At 44.2% G+C, this 21,084-nt stretch overlaps 1 protein-coding gene across 1 annotated transcript in view; it reads right to left on the bottom strand.

Moving 5' to 3' along the window:
* Positions 1 to 21,084, bottom strand: part of DLEC1 (DLEC1 cilia and flagella associated protein) — a 90,600-nt gene that overhangs the window by 34,831 nt on the left and 34,685 nt on the right. The window contains exons 7-9 of the mRNA XM_047098682.1: positions 3,094 to 3,181; positions 2,182 to 2,355; positions 1,362 to 1,498 (exon numbers count right to left, since the gene is read on the bottom strand). Of these exons, the coding sequence (XP_046954638.1) occupies positions 1,362 to 1,498; positions 2,182 to 2,355; positions 3,094 to 3,181 (399 nt within the window). The remainder of the gene's footprint in view (positions 1 to 1,361; positions 1,499 to 2,181; positions 2,356 to 3,093; positions 3,182 to 21,084) is intronic.

Raw genomic sequence — 21,084 nt, 5'->3', positions numbered from 1 at the left:
AAAATCCAGCAGTTAAGATTACACACTTCTCGAAACATCCATTTTGCAATCTGAAGGATATTAAGGACCATCCGGTACACAGCCAGTGAAGAAACTGAGGCCCGTCCATTCAGCAAGCACTCGCTCCACCTTCCCTGGGCACCAGGCGCGCTTCCCAAGGCTCCCAGAACCCCTGTGAAGGGCTGACCACTGGTAGGAGGAGGAAGGAACGCCACTGACAAGTGCTTCACACGTGCAGCAACAGTGTGAGAGAAGGCCTCATCCAGGAGATGGGCTCCCCCAGCACAGTCCCTTCCCCACCACAGTGCCCGGTGTGGCTGGCGCCAGCTTGCGTGTCTACCTCCATCCCCAATCCGCCCCTGGGGCTCGAAGCTGCAGCCAGAGCCGAGGGGAGCCCCCACCTCGCTGGCAAGGCTGCAGCTCGATTGCCGACAAAGGGAGCCGTCTCAGCAGGCCGGGGACACGATCCCACACCTACGGGACCCCGGCAGGTAGCAGAAGTGAGCGAAACGTGTGTCCTCCGGATCTATCGCTTGTTTTCCAGAGACACAGTTACCAAGAAATATCCCGCCCACAAGAAAAACAACCGTGTGCACATGCGGTCGACGGTGCAGTGCCGGGCTCCAGCCAGTGGGGCCGCGGTGAGGCCTGGCCCAGCGCTGCCCGGCTGCCAGTTTTTCAGAGACTGGAAATGCAGACTTTTACGTGAACTCTCCCGGCTTCTCAAGGTCGTCTCAAAAAATGTTTTTAAGCACAGTGCCAAATAAATATGCACACAGAATTCAGTCCAACAGCTGCCACCTTGTAACCCTGTATCTCTTAAAACATTGGCGGGGCGCCTGGGTGGCTCAGTCGGTTAAGCGGCCGACTTCGGCTCAGGTCATGATCTCGCGGTCCGTGAGTTCGAGCCCCGCGTCGGGCTCTGTGCTGACCGCTCGGAGCCTGGAGCCTGCTTCGGATTCTGTGTCTCCCTCTCTCTCTGCCCCTCCCCCGTTCATGCTCTGTCTCTCTCTGTCTCAAAAATAAATAAATGTTAACAAAAAAAAAAAAATTAAAAAAAAAAAAAAACATTGGCTACGGGGGTGACCGCCTGAAGGAATAAATGCAGCGACACGTGAGCCAGGCCTGGGAGGGTGAGGGAGGTGAGACCACCCGCCCAGGTGACACGGGTGTCAGCACCAGACTCCGTACGTCTGGATCCGCGTGTGGATCACGGCAGCCGGGGGACAGAGGGTACGCCGTTCTTTTTCCCGTGTGTTTCCCATCACAGGTACACTCCGGCAAGTCCCCACGGGGTGGCGGTGGGGGGTTTCCTTTGCCGGATTCGTTCTCGCTCCGGGTAGCAGTCTGCGGTCACTTACCCTGAAGCTCAGTGGCGGCCAGCTCTTTTTAGGCATGATGCAGAACTTGCCGACGCTGAAGCCCACGTTTTTGCACAGGAACCTGGTTATCTTCATTCCCCCGATGAGGCAGTAGCCACAGTCCAATACCGGTGACACTGCAGCCATAGGAAAAGACGCACATGAGAAATAACCCGTCCTCCGGAGAGGCCCCGCTGCCCTTGTTCTCCTGAGGCCCAGCCAGAGCTCAGAGCAGCCGTGGCCCGGCACCCAGAGCAGGGGATGAACGGGGACACTCCCTGACCCCCACTCCCACGTGGCAGCCTCCACGCACTGAGGGCTAGGACAGGAGTCTGTGCCCACTATGGACTCAGGCCTCGGCCAGGACCACCCAGCATGGGCCTGGGGGTTGTGGTGAGAGTCCTAGCTTCTAGTCTGTGCCCAGGCTTGTAAATGAGGGGGCCCAGCCAAAGCCGGCCTTCCAAGGAAGCTCCCCCCCCCCCCCCCACCGCCAGAGCCACAGAGGCGACATCTGCCGAGGGCCCTGGGCACCTCTTCCTTGCCTCCGTGTGGCGCAGGCCCTCGGGGGTGTCCACGAGTCAGAGGAGCCCATGCTGGAGCTAGCCGGGCTGCTACACTCCTCTCCTCATGCGTGCGATTCGGAGTCAGCCTCCACTGGGAAGTAGGACAGTTGGGGTCTGACACCGTGGAAGTCCGCATGGTGTCCCTCCTTAGGACCCAGAAGCCCCTCCCCAAGAGGACCAAGTCGTGCGCTGCCACAAAGGGGCCCTGAGAGCACGCAGCCTGACTGAATCCCGGGGAGGGCGGCGCGCACACTCACATGTCAGCACTGGGGGTGGCCTCCGGGCTTGCAGGGGGATCACGAGCGTGTGGGCTGACTGGGTCTCAACTAAAATGAAATCATCAAAATCCCCGAGGCAGTCGGGAGAAAACTGGACGATATACTGGCAGGTCATCCCAGGGGCCACCATTCCGCCTTTTCCTGGGAACATCCCTGTGCGTGAGAAAAGCAACCGATGAGGACCTGGGGACCAGCCGGCCACCAGGGCTTTGACTCAAGGGCTACAGACGGCAGCCAGAGGGTACAGCGGGTCCCCACCACAGCTGGGGCTGCTCCACGAGTAGATGCTGTCTGGGCCAAGGCCACGGCGACGGCAGAACGAGGGCACGCGAGGGGAACAGGCTGTGAGGGCAGGGAATCCAGGTGAAGACGCCAGGGCTCGGGGCAGGGAGCAGGCGGGTGGGGGTTGGGGGCGTGGGGGACATGGTCCACCTGGAATAGTTAGGTGAGGCCACGCCTGGCCTGATGCGACAGCAGAGAGCCATTCGAGCTTCTGAGCATAGTGGGGGGAGGGGAATGACTCGATCAGGCCGTTCTTGGGGTTTACAACACCGTGTTCACGGAAGCTGGAAGGCCAGCTGGGAAGCCACCGCAGTGTTTAAGTGACGAATGAGGACGGCCTGACCGGACGCAGCGGCAGAACGGAGGGCGAGCAGAGAGAGGGCAGGCCCGGGCCTGGAGGGGTGACTGGAGAAAGGGCCTGGCAGGTCTCAGAGACACACGGTCAGGAGGATGGGCTGGCGGGTGGGCAGGCTACTGGCAGAGCACGAGAGCCCCAGGGACTCAGGGAAACGCGGGCCCAGGCCCATCAGAGGGCCACGCGGGCCGGTGCCAGGAGCGAGCCCAACACACAATTCCGAGGCGGTCCAGACCACGGCTGGGCTGACTCACCCAATCCCAGCGCGAAGTACGGCGTCGACGGCGGGATGACTCTTAGGCAGCGGCTGGCCGCGGTGGTGTTCTGTAGCGAGATCGCCATCTGCCCAAAGGTAAAGGGGAGCTCTTTTAGACAGCAACACACACGGACGAGCACCCCGAGGCCCGGACGGACTACCTAGCGCGGAAAGCGGGCAGAGGTAGAGATGAAATGAGTCTAGGCTGGCCAATGGGCACATGGGGATTCCTTTTGCCCATCGATCTACCTTTGATTGCATCTGGAAAAAATACAATACGAGGTGAACCGGAAGACGGGAATAGATCTGACCTCGGCGTTGCCCGCTTTAAAACAACAGCTGCTGTGTGCTGAGTATCCGCCACGTGCCCTATGAACCTCACAATAACCAGGAAAAGGCGGGAGTTCTCGCTCTCTCACACCACAGAAGCTGAAGTTCCCAGACGTTCCTTAACCCGTAGAGTTTTGAGATGTGAGCCCAAGATATCGGGCTCCAACGTCCTGCCCCCCTGGCCTCTTACTTGCCGACTTTTCCCCTACGTGTATCCCTCTGGGCCACTTCTTCCCATGGGCACAGCGAAGAGGGCTATAGGCACCTGTATGATAAGGTTGTAATCGGGCCTCCCTCCAGCACTCAACCCATCCAACCCTATCAAATCCTGCCTTCTCTTCTTCCTCTCTCAGACTAGGAGACCCCCGGGGGCAAGGCCTAGGATTCACGCACTGCTAACCCCCACCAGAAGAGGAGCTCGTACGCAAACACACCTTTTGCTTCGATTTTTTGAAATATTACACCGGGGAAAAATGGATAAAGTATAACATGACAAAAGCCAAGTTTCCATCACCCAGTTTAATAACAAATCATAAAAACACATGGGGCGCCTGGGTGGCTCAGTCAGTGAAGCATCCGACTTTGGCTCGGGTCATGATCTCACAGTTCATGGGTTCGAGCCCCGCGATGGGCTCTGTGCTGACTGCTCAGAGCCTAGAGCCTGCTTCAGATTCTGTATCTCCCTTTCTCTCTGTCCCTCCCCCACTCACTCTCTCTCTCAAAAATGAATAAGCATTACAAAGTACAGAGGAAACCTACCCTAGCCCCTTTTCCCTCCACCAGATAACACCTACGTAAATTTGAAGTATGGGTCTTCATACTTTTATTCATAGGTATGTGTTCCTAAATCAACACTTATCCATTGTTGGCCAATACATTTGCACCAGTCTATCTGTGAACCACACCCAAGTGTGCAGAGAACCATATTATGGTTTTAATTTTCGTTTTTCTGTTATTAATGATAATGAGCACTGTTTCATATGTTTATCTGCTATTTGGGGTTCCTCTTGTGTGAGTTATCTATCCATATCCCTTTACGATTTTGCCATTGTGTACTTTGTCTTTTTCTTATTTTTAAAAAATGTTTATATCTTTATTTTTGAGAGACAGAGAATCCCAAGCGGGCTCTGCGCTGTCAGCACAGAGCCCAACACAGGGCTCAATCCCACGAACTGTGAGATCATGACCTGAGCCAAAATCAAGAGTCAGACGCTTTACAGGCTGAGCCACCCAGTCTTTTTCTTATTGATTTGTAGGAGTTCTTGATATATTCTGGGTACTCATTCTTTTTAAGGTACACGTTATAAACAACCTCTAAGTTCATAACTCATATTTTTTGAGGTACAGTCTCCAAACTGTTAATGTAAAATTTATCAGCCTTTTGTGGTTTGTGCTTCTGTTTCATGAAATCTTTCTATATCTCCTATATTTTCTTCTTTAAAATTTATTTGAGGGGCGCCTGGGTGGCGCAGTCGGTTAAGCGTCCGACTTCAGCCAGGTCACGATCTCACGGTCCGTGAGTTCGAGCCCCGCGTCAGGCTCTGGGCTGATGGCTCGGAGCCTGGAGCCTGTTTCCGATTCTGTGTCTCCCTCTCTCTCTGCCCCTCCCCCGTTCATGCTCTGTCTCTCTCTGTCCCAAAAATAAATAAAAAAACGTTGAAAAAAAAAATTAAAAAAAAAAAAAATTTATTTGAGATCTTTGCTGGAAAGTACTTCGCTTAGGGTATGGAGTGAGGTAGGGATTATATTATCTTCCATGCAGCATGGATGCTATCTCAGTCTTGTCTCTGCAGGGGTGCGCACGTGCACGGAACAGCCTGAGCAACAGCATGTGCAGGTCCCCCCATCAGGCTGCTGTTCCCTCAGAAACATGGAGCCAGCTGCACCCCCTGCTGAGATTACCAGTCAAGGTGTCCATGGCAGCAGCCGGTCCTCGCATCCACTGAGGCATTAAGACAGCCTTGCTCCAGGGGCGCCCGGGGTGGCTCAGTCGGTTAAGCATCTGCCTTCAGCTCAGGTCACGATCTCACGGTTCATGGGTTCGAGCCCCGCCTCGGGCTCTGCGCTGACAGCTGGGAGCCTGGAGCCTGCTTCGGATTCTGTGTCCCCCTCTCTCTCTCTGCCCCTCCCCCACCCGCACTCTGTCTCTCTCAAAAATAAACAAACGTTGGGGCGCCTGGGTGGCGCAGTTGGTTGAGCGTCCAACTTCAGCCAGGTCGCGATCTCGCGGTCCGTGAGTTCGAGCCCCGCGTCAGGCTCTGGGCTGATGGCTCGGAGCCTGGGGCCTGTTTCCGATTCTGTGTCTCCCCTTCTCTGCCCCTCCCCGTTCATGCTCTGTCTCTCTCTGTCCCAAAATAAATAAAAAACGTTGAAAAAAAAATTAAAAAAAAAAATAAACAAACGTTAAAAAAAAAACAACAACAACAACTTTACGACAGCTTTGCTCCAGCCACACAAGGCAATCCCCTGGCCAGTGAAAGGCAGGGGCCAGCGGTTTACAAGGCTTCTGAGGGGATGGCTTCTGAGGGGATGGATGTGCGACAAGCACAATGAGAGCGTCAACTGCATTTAATGGCAGTCAGCTCAATGACACATTCTCAGATTGGCTCTTCCTCCTTCCCCGCACTCCCTTTCCTCACTCCTCTCTAGAGATGCAAATGACAGCACCTACTCTCCCCACTGCAGGCTCTGCTTTGTGGGGTGCCCCGGCTGTGACAGTTGGCATCCGAGGAGGCCTAAAGCAGCAGACCCTTAGGATGCAAGTCGAGAGTTGGCTCTCCCAGCAGTCAGGTGGCAATCTAGGACTCTAGCTGCCGGGCAGGAGTGTGTGGTGAGCCCCGGTACGCAGTGCACCACAATTGGCACGGTTGTCACCCACGGCCAGCTGAAATGAGGTGCAGGTGGAGGTCAGGCGCTGAAACATGGGGTAGCTACGGTGCCCGCAAGGTCTGGGGCCGCGATAATTATAAGGGCTGCAGAGTGGGCTGGCTTTCCTTGATGGCACTGGAAGGCCCAGAGGAAAAGATGACAGGCTCAGAGCAGCGAACTGCCAACTCAAGGCCCACCGTGAGGACATTCCTCGCATTCCTGGTTACACACAATTTGCTCCCGTGTCTGTGTGGGTGTGCACGCGCGCACCCCTTGCTTGATTTGGTTTGCCATTTTTCACCTGGTATTTCTGCACCTATGTTCTTTTTTTTTTTTTTTCTTTCAGACGCCTTTTTTAAGTTAGCAAAATACTGAATGGAAACAAAAGAACAAGTATATGAAAGCTATAACCCCCTGGCTTACAAGCTACGGCCTCTATTCCCACCACAACCCTTCAGCCTTCCGCTCACAGCCTGGGTCCCCTGTGCCCTCACGTCAGGACGGAGAAGCTCTCTCGAACCTTCCGGGGGCTGGGGACTGGGAGTGTACCTATATTCCAAAGCAAATCTGGCCCATGATTTTCATTGTCATAGGTCCTCATCTGGCTTTGGGGTCAGTGTAACATTAGGCTTAATCTGTTCAGGCTCGTCTACAAAATGCTGTAAACCGGTTGGCTTACAAACAACAGAAATTTATTTCTCACAGTTCTGGAGGCTGACAAGTCCAAGATCAAAGTGCCAGCATGGTCACGTTTTGGTGACGGCCCTCTTCCCGATTCATAGCTGGTGCTTTCTCACTGGGTCCTCAAAGTAGTGGAAGGGGCAAGGGATCTCTAGAACCTTTTTTACAGAAGCATTAACCCCCGGGGCACCTGGGTGGCTCAGTCAGTGGTTGAGGTCCGACTCTTGATTTCGCCTCAGGTCATGATCTCATGGGTTGTGAGATGGAACCCCACATCAGGCGCTGAGCTGACAGTGCAGAGCCTGCTTGGGATTCTCTGTCTCCCTTGCTCTTCGCCCCTCCCCCACTTGCACCCACGCACACTTAGGGTCCAGCGCACGCTCTCTCTCAACATAAAATAAACTTAAGGAAAAAAAAAAGCCCTAATGAGGCCCCACCCTCATGACCTAAGCACCTCCCAAAGGTCCTACCTTCTAATACCATCCTCTTTGAGGGCTAGGGTTTCAACATATAAATTCTAGGAGCACATGAACATTCAGATCATAGCAGGCTCATCACCCAATAATGAGGGTATTCTTGTTCTGGTCTCTGAAACAGTTTATACATAATAGGGGTTAGTTTCAATAGCTGGTGATGGACACCTGTCAAGTGATCTGGGCCTAGCGTTACTTTTGCTAGAAAATGGTTTTGTTTTGTTTTAGTTATTTTCATACAAGTTGGACGGTCACATAGGTAAAGAGTCAGAGGTTTTGGAAACAGAAATCCTGCCTTCTTCCCCTGAATCCCTCTCCAGCCATTTTCTGCAATACTTTTTCCTCCTTTGGATGATCATTTCAGAATATGTCTCCAAAGGGCGTGCCACTTTTTCCTCATTTGTATGCACGTATTACGGATCGAGGATATGGATAGTCTCTCTCTCCTCTCCCATATCCAACTCACCATACGATACGCCCTTCCCCTCCCCCATCTTTCCAATGTAAGTTATATAATATTACTCGGTTAGAACAGTCATTGATGTTTACCTTATTGTCACTGTGTAAATGATATTCACAACTGAGCATGAAATTGTCCCTTATATAATTATTGTCTTTCCAGAGTTAATAATCAACTGATTATTTTAATAGGTACTTGTTAATAATTCTCTCTGCACTACTCTAAAAATCTCTTTCTAAGATGTCCAGATATATCAGGGACCCTTAATGATCCCCCCATAAGTCACCCCCATAAGTCAATCTATGCTAGAGCCTTCTGGCCTCTTCCAGTCTGGGCTGCTCGCCTGCTATACCTACTGTTAACTATCACCCAGGACAACCCCTGGGTTGGCAGATTTAAGATACATCCACAAGTTCTTTGACACTCCTCCCATTGAGAGGTGAGGTCTATGCAGCTTCCCCTGGAATCTGCACTAACCTTAGTGAGTCACTTGTAACCTACAGCATGCAGAGGAAATAGGGACTTTCTCTACTTGTCTAAGGTAACCTCCAAGGTTAGGTCACACAACCTCCACCTTGCTGGCTGTGACAATCACTTAGAAGCTCGGATACTCACTCTGAGTTGCAATGTGCGGTCTGATTACACTGAGGTGGCCACTCGGTGAGGAAACCCAGGCCGTGGGGAGAACCCACGTGCCGGTACTCTGGTAGACCCCCTCAGCTGCCTACCGACAACCAACCACTTGCTGTGCAAGTAAAAATGGCTCAGACAATTCCAGCTTCCGGCTTCCAGGTCACCCCTAGGCCCTCTTTATAGCTGAGGCCTCAAACACTGTGGAACAAGTCATCCCCACGGTGCCTTATCTAAATTTCTGATCCAAAGAATCCGTGAGCATGATAAAACGGTTGTTTTACGTTGCCAAGCTTTGGGGAAATCTGCTTTGCAGCAACAGCAACTGGAAAATCACCTAACCATTAGGAATCCGGGGATTTCCCTCCCCTCTCTCCTCCACTGGATCTTTTGTTTTTCACACACCAGCCCTCCTCTTCCTTGGTTTACTCCCTGGTAGGACAGCATGCTCCCTAACGGTTTCCTCACGAAGGGTGCGTGGAACATACACTTGTAAAAAAAAAACTTTACAATTTTGAAAATGTTTTTATCTGTAAACTTCGTGGTTTAGTTGGGCAAAGGACATATGGACATAGTCATATACCTAACAAATGCAAGGCGCATTTCTGAGAGATATCACTCTGGTCCCCGGGTGGTGGCTCAGCTGGTTAAGCGTCTGACTCCTGATTTCGGCTCAGGACATGATCTCACGGTTCGTGAGTTCGAGCCCCCCTCTGGGTTATATCCTGGCAGTGCAGACCCTGCTTGGGATTCTTTCTCTTTCCCGCTCTCTCTGCCCCTCCCCCACTCTTGCTATCTCTCAATATAAATAAATAAAACTTGAAAGGTCTAAGAGATATCACTAGATATAATTCAATTTATGTAACAGACTGTGGCAAACCGTATTTCTCTTTTGGGGAGGCTTGCTCTGGGGAAACCAGCCACTGTGCTAGGAGGAAAGGGGAGGGGAGGAGATGGAAGGAACTAGCTGATGTGGAGAAGCCACAAGGGGAGGAAGTGAGATCTAAGCTGAAGGCCAGCATCAACCAGCAGACACGTGGGTGAACGGCCCTTCAGAAACTTCTAGCCTCCAGTCTTCTGGTTAGGACTCCAGACATCACAGTAGAAATAAACTGTCCTTACGATATCCTATCTGATAGGCAAGCAAATGTCTGTTTACACCACTAAGTCTTGGGGCGATTTGTTACATGGTTATACTAACTGGAATACTGAATATATTAAGATAAAATGAAAGTTGCCCGTAAAACCGTGCCAGAAAGGACCATTTCAAGTACTTTTTTTTTCTATCAAGTACCCTGAACCACTTTTATTCTTAAGCTCCAGAACATAATACATCTGAGATATATGCCTTCCCCTGTGTAAATGCTTAGAATCCTGCAACTGTACAGACATCCACTTACTGTGGAGACTTGACCCTGAGCCTCGCTAAAAAGCCACTAGATGCAGAGGCTTCCAAGAGTAGAATTTGATTCCAAGATTCATCAGATGACTGTGGGGGAAGGGAGCCATAAGCACAGAATGGGAAGAGGCAATGTGGAATTAGACGGTAACTGGAAGCATCGGTACAAAGTCATGATTTTATTATTTTTATCTTTTAAATATTTTTTAAAATTTACATCGAAGTTAGTTAACATATAGTGTAATAATGATTTCAGGAATAGAATTTAGTGATTCATCACCTACATATAACACCCAGCGCTCATCCCAACAAGTGTCCTCCTTAATGCCCATCACCCATTTAGCCCATCCCCCTCCCACAACCCCTCCAGCACACTGTTTTTCTCTATATTTGAGAGTCTCTTATGTTTCGTCTCCCTCCCTGTTTTTATATTATTTTTGCTTCCCTTCCTTTATGTTCATCTGTTTTGTATCTTAAATTCCATATATGAGTGAAGTTATATGATATCTGTCTTTCTCTGACGGACTTATTTCACTTAGCATAATACACACTAGTTTCATTCACGTTGTGGCAAGTGGCAAGATTTCATTCTTTTCGATTGCCGAGTAATACTCCAGTGTGTGTGTGTGTGTGTGTGTGTGTGTGTGTATATATATATATATATATATATATATACACACACCACATCTTCTTCAGCCATTCATCCATCGACGGACATTTGGGCTCTTTCCATACTTTGTTTATAGCTCTGCTATAAACATTGGGGTGCACCTGTCCCTTCAAAACAGCACTCCTGTATCCTTTAAATAAATAGCTAGTAGTGCAATTGCTGGGTTGTAGGGTAGTTCCATTTTTAATTTTTTGAGGAACCTACATACTATTTTCCAGAGTGGCTGCACCAGTTTGCATTCCCACCAGCAGTGCAAAAGAGTTCCTCTTTCTCTGCATTCTCGCCAACATCTCTCACTGCCTGAGTTGTTAATTTTAACCATTCTGACTGGTGTGAGGTAGTATCTCATTGTGGTTTTGATTTGTACTTCCCTGATCATGAGTGATGTTGAGCATTTTTTCATGCATCAGTTGGCCATCTAAATGTCTTCTCTGGAGAAGTGTCTGTTCATGTCTTTTGCCCATTTCTTCACTGGATTATTTGTTTTTTGGGTGTTGAGTTTGATAAGTTCTTTATAGATTTTGGATACTAACCCTTTATCTGATATGTCATTTGCAAATAACTTCTCCCATTCCGTAGGTTGCTTTTTAGTTTTGCTGACTGTATCCTTTGCTGTGCAGCTTTTCATCTTGATGATGTCCCAATAGTTCACTTTTGCTTTTGTTTCCCTTGCCTCCTGAGATGTTGTTGAGTAAGAAGTTGCTGCAGTCGAGGCCAAAGAGGTTTTTGTCTGCTTTCTTCTGGAGAATTTTGATGGCTTCCTGTCTTACGTTTAGGTCTTTCATCCATGTTGAGTTTATTTTGTGTATGGTGTAAGAAAGGGGTCCAGGTTCATTCTTCCGCATGTTGCTGTCCGGTTTTCCCAACACCATTTGCTGAAGAGACTGTCTTTATTCCATTGAATGTTCTTTCCTGCTTTGTCAGAGATTAGTTGGCCATACGTTTGTGGGTCCATTTCCAGATTCTCTATTCTGTTCCATTGATCTGAGTGTCTGTTTTTGTGCCAGTACCATACTGTCTTGATGAGTACAGCTTTGTAATACAGCTTGAAGTGCGGGATTGTGATGCCTCCAGCTTTGGTTTTCTTTTTCAGTCTTTGTTGCTTTTGGTCTTTATTTACTTGTTTTGTTTTGTTTTGTTTTGTTTTTTCATCTTCTCTCCCTTCAGAGAGTCCCCCTTAAAATTTCTTGCAGGGCTGGTTTAGTGGTCACAAACTCCTTTAATTTTTGTTTGTCTGGAAAATTTTTATCTCTCCTTCTATTTTGAATGACGACCTTGCTGGATAAAGAATTCTTGGCTGCATATTTTTCTGATTCAGCACATTGAATATATCCTGCCACTCCTTTCTGGCCTGCCAAGTTCCTGTGGAAAGGTCTGCTGCAAACCTGATCTGTCTTTCCTTGTAGACTAAGGACTTATTTTCCCTTTCTATTTCATGATTCTCTCCTTGCCTGAATATTTTGTGAATTTATGTTGACAGTCAGTTTTTGTTGAATCTAATGGGAGTTCTCTGTGCTTGGTTTCCTTTTTCAGAATTGCTTTGGGATTGAAGCAATCAATTTAGTTTGTTCTAGCTCTGTGAAGAATGCTGGTGTTTTTTTGATAGGGATTGCACTGAATATGTAGATTGCTTTGGGTAGTAATGACATTTTAACAATATTTGTTCTTCCAATCCATGAGCATGGAATGTTTTTCCATTTTTTGTGTGTGCCTTATTCAATTTATTTCATAAGTTTTCTATATTTTTCAGTGTATAGATTTTTCACCTCTTTGGTTAGGTTTATTCCTAGGTATTTTATGGTTTTTGGTGCAATTGTAAATGGGACCGATTCCTTGATTTCTCTTTCTGCTGCTTCATTATTGGTGTATACAAATGTAACCAACTTCTGTACATTGATTTTATACCCTACGATTTTGCTGAATTCATGAATCAGTTCTAGCAGTTTTTTGATGGAATCTTTTGGGTTTTCCATATAGAGTATCATGTTATCTGTGAAGAGTGAAAGTTTGACTTCCTCCTTGCCCATTTGGATGCCTTTTATTCCTTTGTGTTGCCTGATTGCTGAGGTTAGGACTTCCAGTACTATGTTGAATGACAGTGGCAAGAATGGACATCCCTGTCATGTTCCTGACCTCAGGGTGAAGTTCTCAGTTTTTCCCCATCGAGGATGAGATTAGCGGTGGGTCTTTCATACATGGCTTTTAAGATCTTGAAGTATGATCCTTCTATCCTTACTGTCTTGAGGGTTTTTATCAAGAAAGGATGCTGTATTTTGTCAAATGCTTTCTCTGCATCTATTGAGAGGATCATATGGTTCTCGTCCTTTATTTTATTGATGTGATGAATCACATTGATTGCCTTGTGGATATTGAACCAGCCCTGCATCCCAGGAATAAATCCCACTTGATCGTGATGAATAATTCTTTTAATGTATTTTTAGATCTGGTTGGCTAGTATCTTGTTGAGGATTTTTGCAGCCACGGTCATTAGAGAAATTGGTCTGTAGCCCTCCTTTTTAGTGGGGTCTTTGTCTGGTTTTGGAATCAAGATCATGCTGGCATGATTTTAAATATGTATACAGCTGTGTATGGACAAATGCATAGACATGTGTATACATACATATGCATATATATGGTTGAATCCACGCAATTACTCTTTTTCTCCAGCTCTGTCCATTGAAAGGACCCAGAACCAATGACACCCCAGCAGGAAACAGCAGATCTAATGCTTGGACCCTGATTCCTAAATACCAAGTTTCTGTGTTCTCCACATAAAAGAACAGGGCTTCTTAGAAACTGATTCAAGAACTGGGACCAAGTGAGTTTAAGATGAGCCTGGAGCATCTTGTAATGCCAGAATGTAAGGAAGTGCTAAAAAAGAAAGTGAAAGAACACAGAAGACCACTTGTAAGGCTCCCACTGGACAAACCTAGTATAATTACATAAACTTTAAACAAACTCATTCTAGGCTAACACAACTTCGTTATCCAGAATGATTCTAAATAGATGCGCCCTTGAATACTGGCCAAGGAAATGAACTCTATGCAATAGCTACATTTTTATGGTACTACTAGGATACATGTTTTGAAAAAGATAAAATCATCAATTGGTCAAGTGGGGAAAACCCAACTACTTCACTAAAACTGACCAAACAGACCTTTAAGGTGTATTCTCTTGATCAGACCTATGCTGGCCAAAACACTGGGTACAAAATAGGTTCCAAGTGCTTCTTATAATATTTATAATTGCCCTGATGTATTTTACTCTTCTCCACTGTGGGATATTCAGGTGTTTAAATGTTGCTATTCTGCCAATATCAAACTGACATCCCAAAATGATTCTGCATCAGAGACTAAAACCCTTCTGGTTAACTCCTGTCCTTTAGGAACTTTTGACCAAAATGGGAGGAGTTGAGAAGTTTTGGAAGAGTTGAGGGCAATGGTGCAGACCTGGCCTAAAACAGAGATACTAACAGCAAACACTGGAAGATTCACTGTTCCCAGACTGCAAGTTTTTTTCCCTCTCCTCTCAGTTACAAATTTGTTTTTGCCTTTGTTCACTGACAACAGCATACCGACTACTATTCCTCAAATGGGCATGCAGATAACAAATTCCTCTGAATTATCCTTTGAAAACGTCTGTCTACTAATGAGTCTTCCAATCCATGAATATAGTATATTCAGTATTGTGCTCGTAAATGTTTAATGACAGGTTCTTGGAGATGGTGGAGAGCCATGATTTGATAGTATTTGCTGGCTTTCATGGTGTAAATACTTCCTCTGTGGTTGATTTCAAGATACCATCACCGAACATGGAGTTGGGGAGAGATGTGCATGGTACATTCTTCTGAGCTACTATGACCTGGCTCCAACATACTACTGGCTATATATCTATTCATCTATTTGGGTCTCCTTTAATTTCTCTCAATTATATTGTTTAGTTTTCTGTCAAAGTCTTGTACATATTCATTTAAATTTGATTTATTTAAATGCACTACAAACTATCATATTTTAAATTCGCTTTGTAATAGCTTGCTTTGGTACATAGGAATAAAATTGGTTTTATACATTGACTTTATATCTAGAGACTTTTAATAAATTCACTGATTAAATACAATAGGTTATCTGTGGATTTGGATTTTCTGGGTACACAATCATGCCATCTGTGAATAATAACAGTTTTATTTTTGTAAATGCCTTCTGTCAAATTATGAAAGTTTTATTTGATTTTCAGTTTGCTTAGAGTTTTTAAAATTATGACTAGATATTAAATGTTGTCTGCGTCTATTGAAAGATAGCTATGTGAGTTCTCTCCCTTACTGTTAAATGGGGAATTCTACTTATTGCTTTTCAAATGTTAAACTAACTTTGCACTGCTAGATCAAACCACGCTGGTTATAATTTTTTTTAAGTTTATTTATTTTGAGAGAGCACGCATGCACCCCTGCCTGTGCACCCAAGCAGGGGAGGGGCAGAGAGAGAGGCAGAGAGAGAATCCCAAGCAGGCCCTGCACTGCCAGCGCAGAGCCCGATGCAGGGCTTGAACTCACTAACTGTGAGATCATGACCTGAGCTGAAACCAAGAGTCAGATACCTAACCAACTGAGCCACCCAGGCACCCCTGTAATGCTTATCATTTTCATATAAAGCTGAATTCCGTTTGCTAATGTTTTCTTGGGAAACTCTGCAGTTCTGTTCATGACAAAGTTTAGCCTTTCTTATAATAATCCTTTTCAGATTTTGGTATCCAAGATTATGCTTTTCTCATAACACAAGTTAGGCTGTCTTCCCTTTTTTTCTATTCTCTGTATTGTTTATAAAAGGTTGTTGCATTTCTTCCTCATAGGTTAGAGAGAATTCACAGGTGAAGCCATCAGGGCCTGAACTTTTATTCGTAGGTTTGTTGTTGTTTTAGACAACTTTACTGAGATATAATCTCCATGCCACAACTCACCAACTGAAAGGGTATAATACAGTGGTGTTTAGTATTTTCAGAGAGTTGTGCGACCACCACAATTTTAGAGCTTGTTAGAAATTGTGAGGTTTTAAATTACAGATTCAGTGTCATAAGATTTTTTGGGTGGCTTATTTTCTCTTGATCTGTTTTGTATATTGTATTTTCCTGCAAATGTCTCTATTTCATCTACATTTTCAAATGTCTAGATATAAAGTTGTTCATAAACCTCTTATTTTTCTAACGTCTGTAGGATCTATAATATCTTCTTTTCCTTGATATTGGTGACTTTGTACTTTCTTTTCTTTTTGATCAGCTCTGCTGGGAATTTATTAATTTTATTAATCTTTTCAAAGAACTATGGAAAGAGCCCAAGTGTCCATCAACTGATGAATGGATAAACAAGATGTGGTTGATACATATATACAATGGAATATTACTCGGTGATCAAAAAGAATGAAGTCTTGCCATTGGCAACAAAGTGGATGGAACCAGAATGTATTATGCTAAGCAAAATAAGTCAGTCAGAGAAAGAAAAATATCATACGACTTCACTCATATGTGAAATTTAAGAAACAAAACAGATGAACATAGGGGAAGGGAAGGAAAAATAAGAACAGAGAGGGAGGCAAATCCTAAGAGACTCTTAAATAGAGAAAACAAATGGAGGATTGCTGGAGGGGTGTTGGGTTGGGGATGGGCATTAAGGAGGGCACTAGTTGGGATGAGCACTGGGTGTCATAGGTAAGTGATGAATCACTAAATTCTACTCCTGAAACCATTATATGCTACGTGTTAACTAACTTGGACTTAAATAAAATTTAAAAAAATCGTTTCAAAGAACTAACTTTTGGCTTTGTTGATCCTACTGCATATTTGCTTTCTATTTCACTTAAATTTGTTCTTGTTTAGGTGGGTGGCTCAGTTGGTTAAGTATTGGACTCTTGGTTTCAGTCCAGTCATGATCTCATGGTTTTGTGAATTTGAGCCTCACACTGGGCTCTGTGCTGGCAGTGCAGAGCCTGCTTGGGATTCTCTGTCTTTATCTCTCTTTACCCCTTCCCCACTTGTGCTTTTTCTGTCTCTGTCTCTGTCTCTCTCTCAAAAAAAAAAAAACATAATATAAATTTGTTCTTTTTTTTTATTATTTCTTTCTCATTTCTTTGGGTTTAATTTGCTATTCTAATTTTGGGAGATACCCACATAGTGGATTTTCAGACTATTTCTCTTCTAACATGTAAATATAAGTCTGTACATTTTCTTCTAAGCTTGGCTTTAGCTGCATCCTACAAGCTTTGATGTACCATTTTAAAATGATCATTCATGGGGTGCCTGGGTACTCAGTCAGTTGAGTGTCCAACTTTGGCTCAGGTCATGACCTTGAGGTTCATGAGTTTGAGTCCAGCAACAGGTTCTGTGTTGACAGCTGAGAGTCTGGAGCCTCGGATTCTGTGCGTGTCTCTCTCTCTGCCCCTACCTCCCCCCTCAAAAATAATAAATAAACATTAAAAAAATTTTTTTAGATATTCATTCACGGGACACCTGGTGGCTAAGTTGGTTGAGTGTCCAGCTCTTGATTTCAGCTCAGATCATGATCCCAGAGTCATGGAATTGAGCCCCAAATTGGGACTCAGCGTGGAGCCTTAAGGCGCTCTCTCTCTCTCTCTCTCTCTCTCTCTCTCTCTCTCCCTCTGCCCATCTCCCCTGCTTGCACCCTCTCTAAAAAAAAAAAGATAATGATAAAAGATTATCATCCATATAGAGTAAATAAGGCATGGAGATGAAAACTATAGCATAGGGAATATAATCAGTAATACTGATATTGTGATAACATTGTATGGTGACAGATGGTGGTGACTTATCATGATGAGCACTGAGTAACATGCAAAATTGTTGAATCACTATGCTATACACCTAAAACTAATATAGCCCTGTGTATCAATTATACTTCATTTACTTTTTTAAGTGATCATTATTTTCTATTTTCTCATTTCCATTATGATTTCTTTGGTTCATGAGTTTAGTAATCAACTGCTTAATTTCCAAATATTTGGGTAGTTGCTAGTTATATTTTTGTTGTTGGTTTCTATATTAAGCCCACTAGGTTCAAACTCTCTATGCGTTTAGTCTTTTGAAAAAAAATTAAAGATGTATTTTTGTTTATTTATGGAGGTTGCACGCTCGAGTGGGGGAGGGGCAGGGAGAGAGGGAGAGAGAAAGAATCACAAGCAGGCTCGGTGCTTTGCGTGGAGCCCAACATGGGACTTGACCCCACAGACCACAAGACACCACCTGAGCCAAAATCGAGACTTGGATGTTTAACCGACGGAGCCACCCAAGCACCCCAGTCCTTTGAAATGTTTTGATAATTGCTTCATGATTCAGCACATGGACAATTTTGATGTTTCATGTGCACTTTTAAAAGAAAATACATTTTGCAAGTGCTGGCTGTACTGTTATATATAACTCAATTAGACACAGTTTGTTAATTGCTTGATTCTTCTATATCTTTACTGTTTGGGTCTAGCTGCTTTTTAAGTTTTTGAGAGAAAAAAACGTTAAAATCTCCTACATGTTTGTTATTGTAGCTGTTTTTCTTTTAGTCTTATAAAATTTTGCTTAGTATTTTGAGGCTAAACCATTCATGTGTACAGATTTTAAATAGTATCTCTTGGATGGACTTTTTTCAACCTTTGTCCACTATGAAATGTCCTTTTTTTCTTTTCTATTAATGCTTCTCGACTTCTCTGATATTAGTAAATCCACACCACCTTTCTTGTGCATAAAATTTAATGTATCTTTACCCATCCTTATATTGTCAATCTTTTTGTACCCTTACTTTTAAGGTTATCTCATATAAGCAGCATTTAGTTGGTTTTGTTCTTATTCACAGTCTGAAGGTCCTTCTCTTTTAATTGGGGTACTTGGTCCATTTACATATCATGTAATTGTTGTTGCTTTTCATTCCTTCTTGCATTTCTCTGCTTCCATATGAGTGTCATTTTCTTCTGATTAAAAATTCCTTTGGTGTAGATCTTCTGGTGATGGAATTATCATTATCTGATAGTGAATTACCAGTTTTCATCTGAGAATTTCATTTTATCTTCATTTTTTTTAAGTTTATTTATTTATTTTTAAGAGAGAGAGAGGGAGGGAGGGAGGAGAGGGCATGAGTGGGGGGTTGCAGAGAGAATCCCAAGCAGGCTCAATGCTCAGCGTAGAGCCTGACACAGGGCTTGATCTCACGACCGCGAGATCATGACCTGAGCCCATACCAACAGCTGAATGCTTAACGGACTGAGCCACCCAAGCATCCCAACTTATCGTTGAAATTTTTGAAGAATATTTTCACTGGGTTTAGAATTCTAGATTGAAAGTTACTATCTTTCATCACTTTGAAGCTTCCAAGTATTTGCTAGCTTCAAACATTTCCATTAGAAGGTGGTGGGTCTTTTTTCTCCAGATATTTTAAGTTTGGGTTTCCCCCACCTTTTCTTTGGTTTAGAACAGAATTTTACTATAATATGCCTGGGTATGATTTTCTTTTATTTTACTCTGCTTAGGATTGTTAGTGTTTTACTCTATGGCTTGATGTCTTCATTACTTTTTGGTCACTGTCATCCACTAAGTTTTCCAACCCTGCTGCTGCCCTCATGCTCTCTCTCCTCCCAATTACACAATAGACCTGCTTACTAGGTCCCATATTTTTAAATGCCACTTTCTGTATTTTTTCTTCTTTTTTCCCTTTGTGTTTTAGCTTGGATCATTTCTACTGACCTCCCTGTAAGTATTATCTTCATCTGTGTCTAATTTGCTGGTAAGCCCTTCCATTGAGTAATTTCAGTTCTAGAATTTTCATTTCTTGTAGATTCCTATTCTTCAGGTTATCTAGTTATAATACGGCCATAACTGGAAATCTGCCTAATACATGTATGTTTCTAACACTTGGTTTTGAGATACTAGACTTATAAGAGTTGTAAAAAATAATCCAGAGAATTCCCATATGGTCTTCACTCAGCTTCTCCTTATGTTAACATTTTCATAACAAGAGAACTATGATAGAATCTAAGAAATTAAGCTTGCTACAATATATTAACTAAAGTAAGAATCTATGTAAACTTTTCCAATTTGCCCACTAACTTCCTTTTTCTATTGCTGGATCAAATCCAAAACCTGAAATTCCATTAGGTTCCCATGTCTTTTTAATCTCCTAGGATCTGTGACAGTTCCTTAGTCTTTCCTTGTTGTCCATGACCTTAAGCATTTTAGAGAGCACTGGTCAGTTATTCTGCGCAATGTCCTTCTAGAATGGTCTTCAGTTGGGTTGGTCTGATGTTTACTCATGATTACATTCAGGTTATGCATTATTTACAAGAATATCATACAAGTGATGTGCCCTTCTCAGTATGTCATATTGGAGGTATATGATACGTATTAGCAGTGATGTTAAAATTAATCATTTGGTCAAAGTCCTATCTGCCATGATTTGCCATGGCACAGTTACTATTTTTCCTTTGTAACTACAAAGTATTTGGGGAGAGACTATGCAATCATCTGTTTCTGCTAAAACCTTTACCCCCAATTTTATCATCTATTAGTATATCCTGCCTGCAGATTTTATCAGTGTGATATTTAATGGTAACTTTTTTATTTCTTTCATTCTTTCTACGTATTAATTAGAATTATTCTGAGCCACTTGGCTGGCTCAGTTGGTGGGGCCTGCGACTCTCGATCTCGGGGCTGTGAGTTTAAGTCTCACACTGGGTATGGAGATTACTTTAAAATTACAAAAATGTTTTAAACTAACTTAGAATCCTTCCGTAGCAAAGAGTCATCCCTTCTCCTCCATTTATTTATTCAGATGTTTACTTATTCAGTATGAATTCATGGACTTTATTTTATTCTTTGGGTTACAATCTGAATGCCATTATCATTTATTTTGTTGTTTGAAATGTTTCAACTTTGGCCATTGAGAGCTCTGTGTCCTTTTGATATGCCCCCTCTTCCTGTCCCTCTTTTTCTTTCTCTCATCACTTCCTTACACTTTATGGCACCACAAGATGTTCTAGGTTCACATATTTCCCCTGTCTCAGCCCTGGAATTAACTAATTTACCAAGGAGCCCTAGTGCCTTCTATTGGAGAATGGTACTTAGAAACCAAGATGTGGACATTAGGTATGCTAAGTGCTGCTAGGATGCCATGATTTCTGTTCCTCTCGGTAGCTGCAACTAGGAAATACATGCAAGTGTACTAACTTATGCATTCATACACATCTATATTCATTCTTGTATGTATCCACCTGTATGTGTAATACATAAACACATTTTGAAACCACAAATCCCTTATTTGTATCTCTGACTACAACCCAGCACCCAAGAGCTGATTCTAGCACTCCCTTTCCTTATTTGTAACTTCTTTCTGCAACAGTGAAAAACCTAATTCTCATCCATATATTTTTAAAATTTAAGATGTTTCATCAATATAAAGTTTATGAAAAACTTATAACCATAAATTCTTCTCTGAA

Source organism: Lynx rufus, unplaced genomic scaffold, assembly GCF_022079265.1.
Source record: "Lynx rufus isolate CCGP_SWC_20201006 ecotype Redwood Valley unplaced genomic scaffold, mLynRuf1.p SCAF_5, whole genome shotgun sequence".
Lineage (NCBI taxonomy): Eukaryota > Metazoa > Chordata > Mammalia > Carnivora > Felidae > Lynx > Lynx rufus.
Note: the sequence above shows the minus strand (reverse complement) of the source record. Positions and strands in the feature narration are given on the sequence as shown.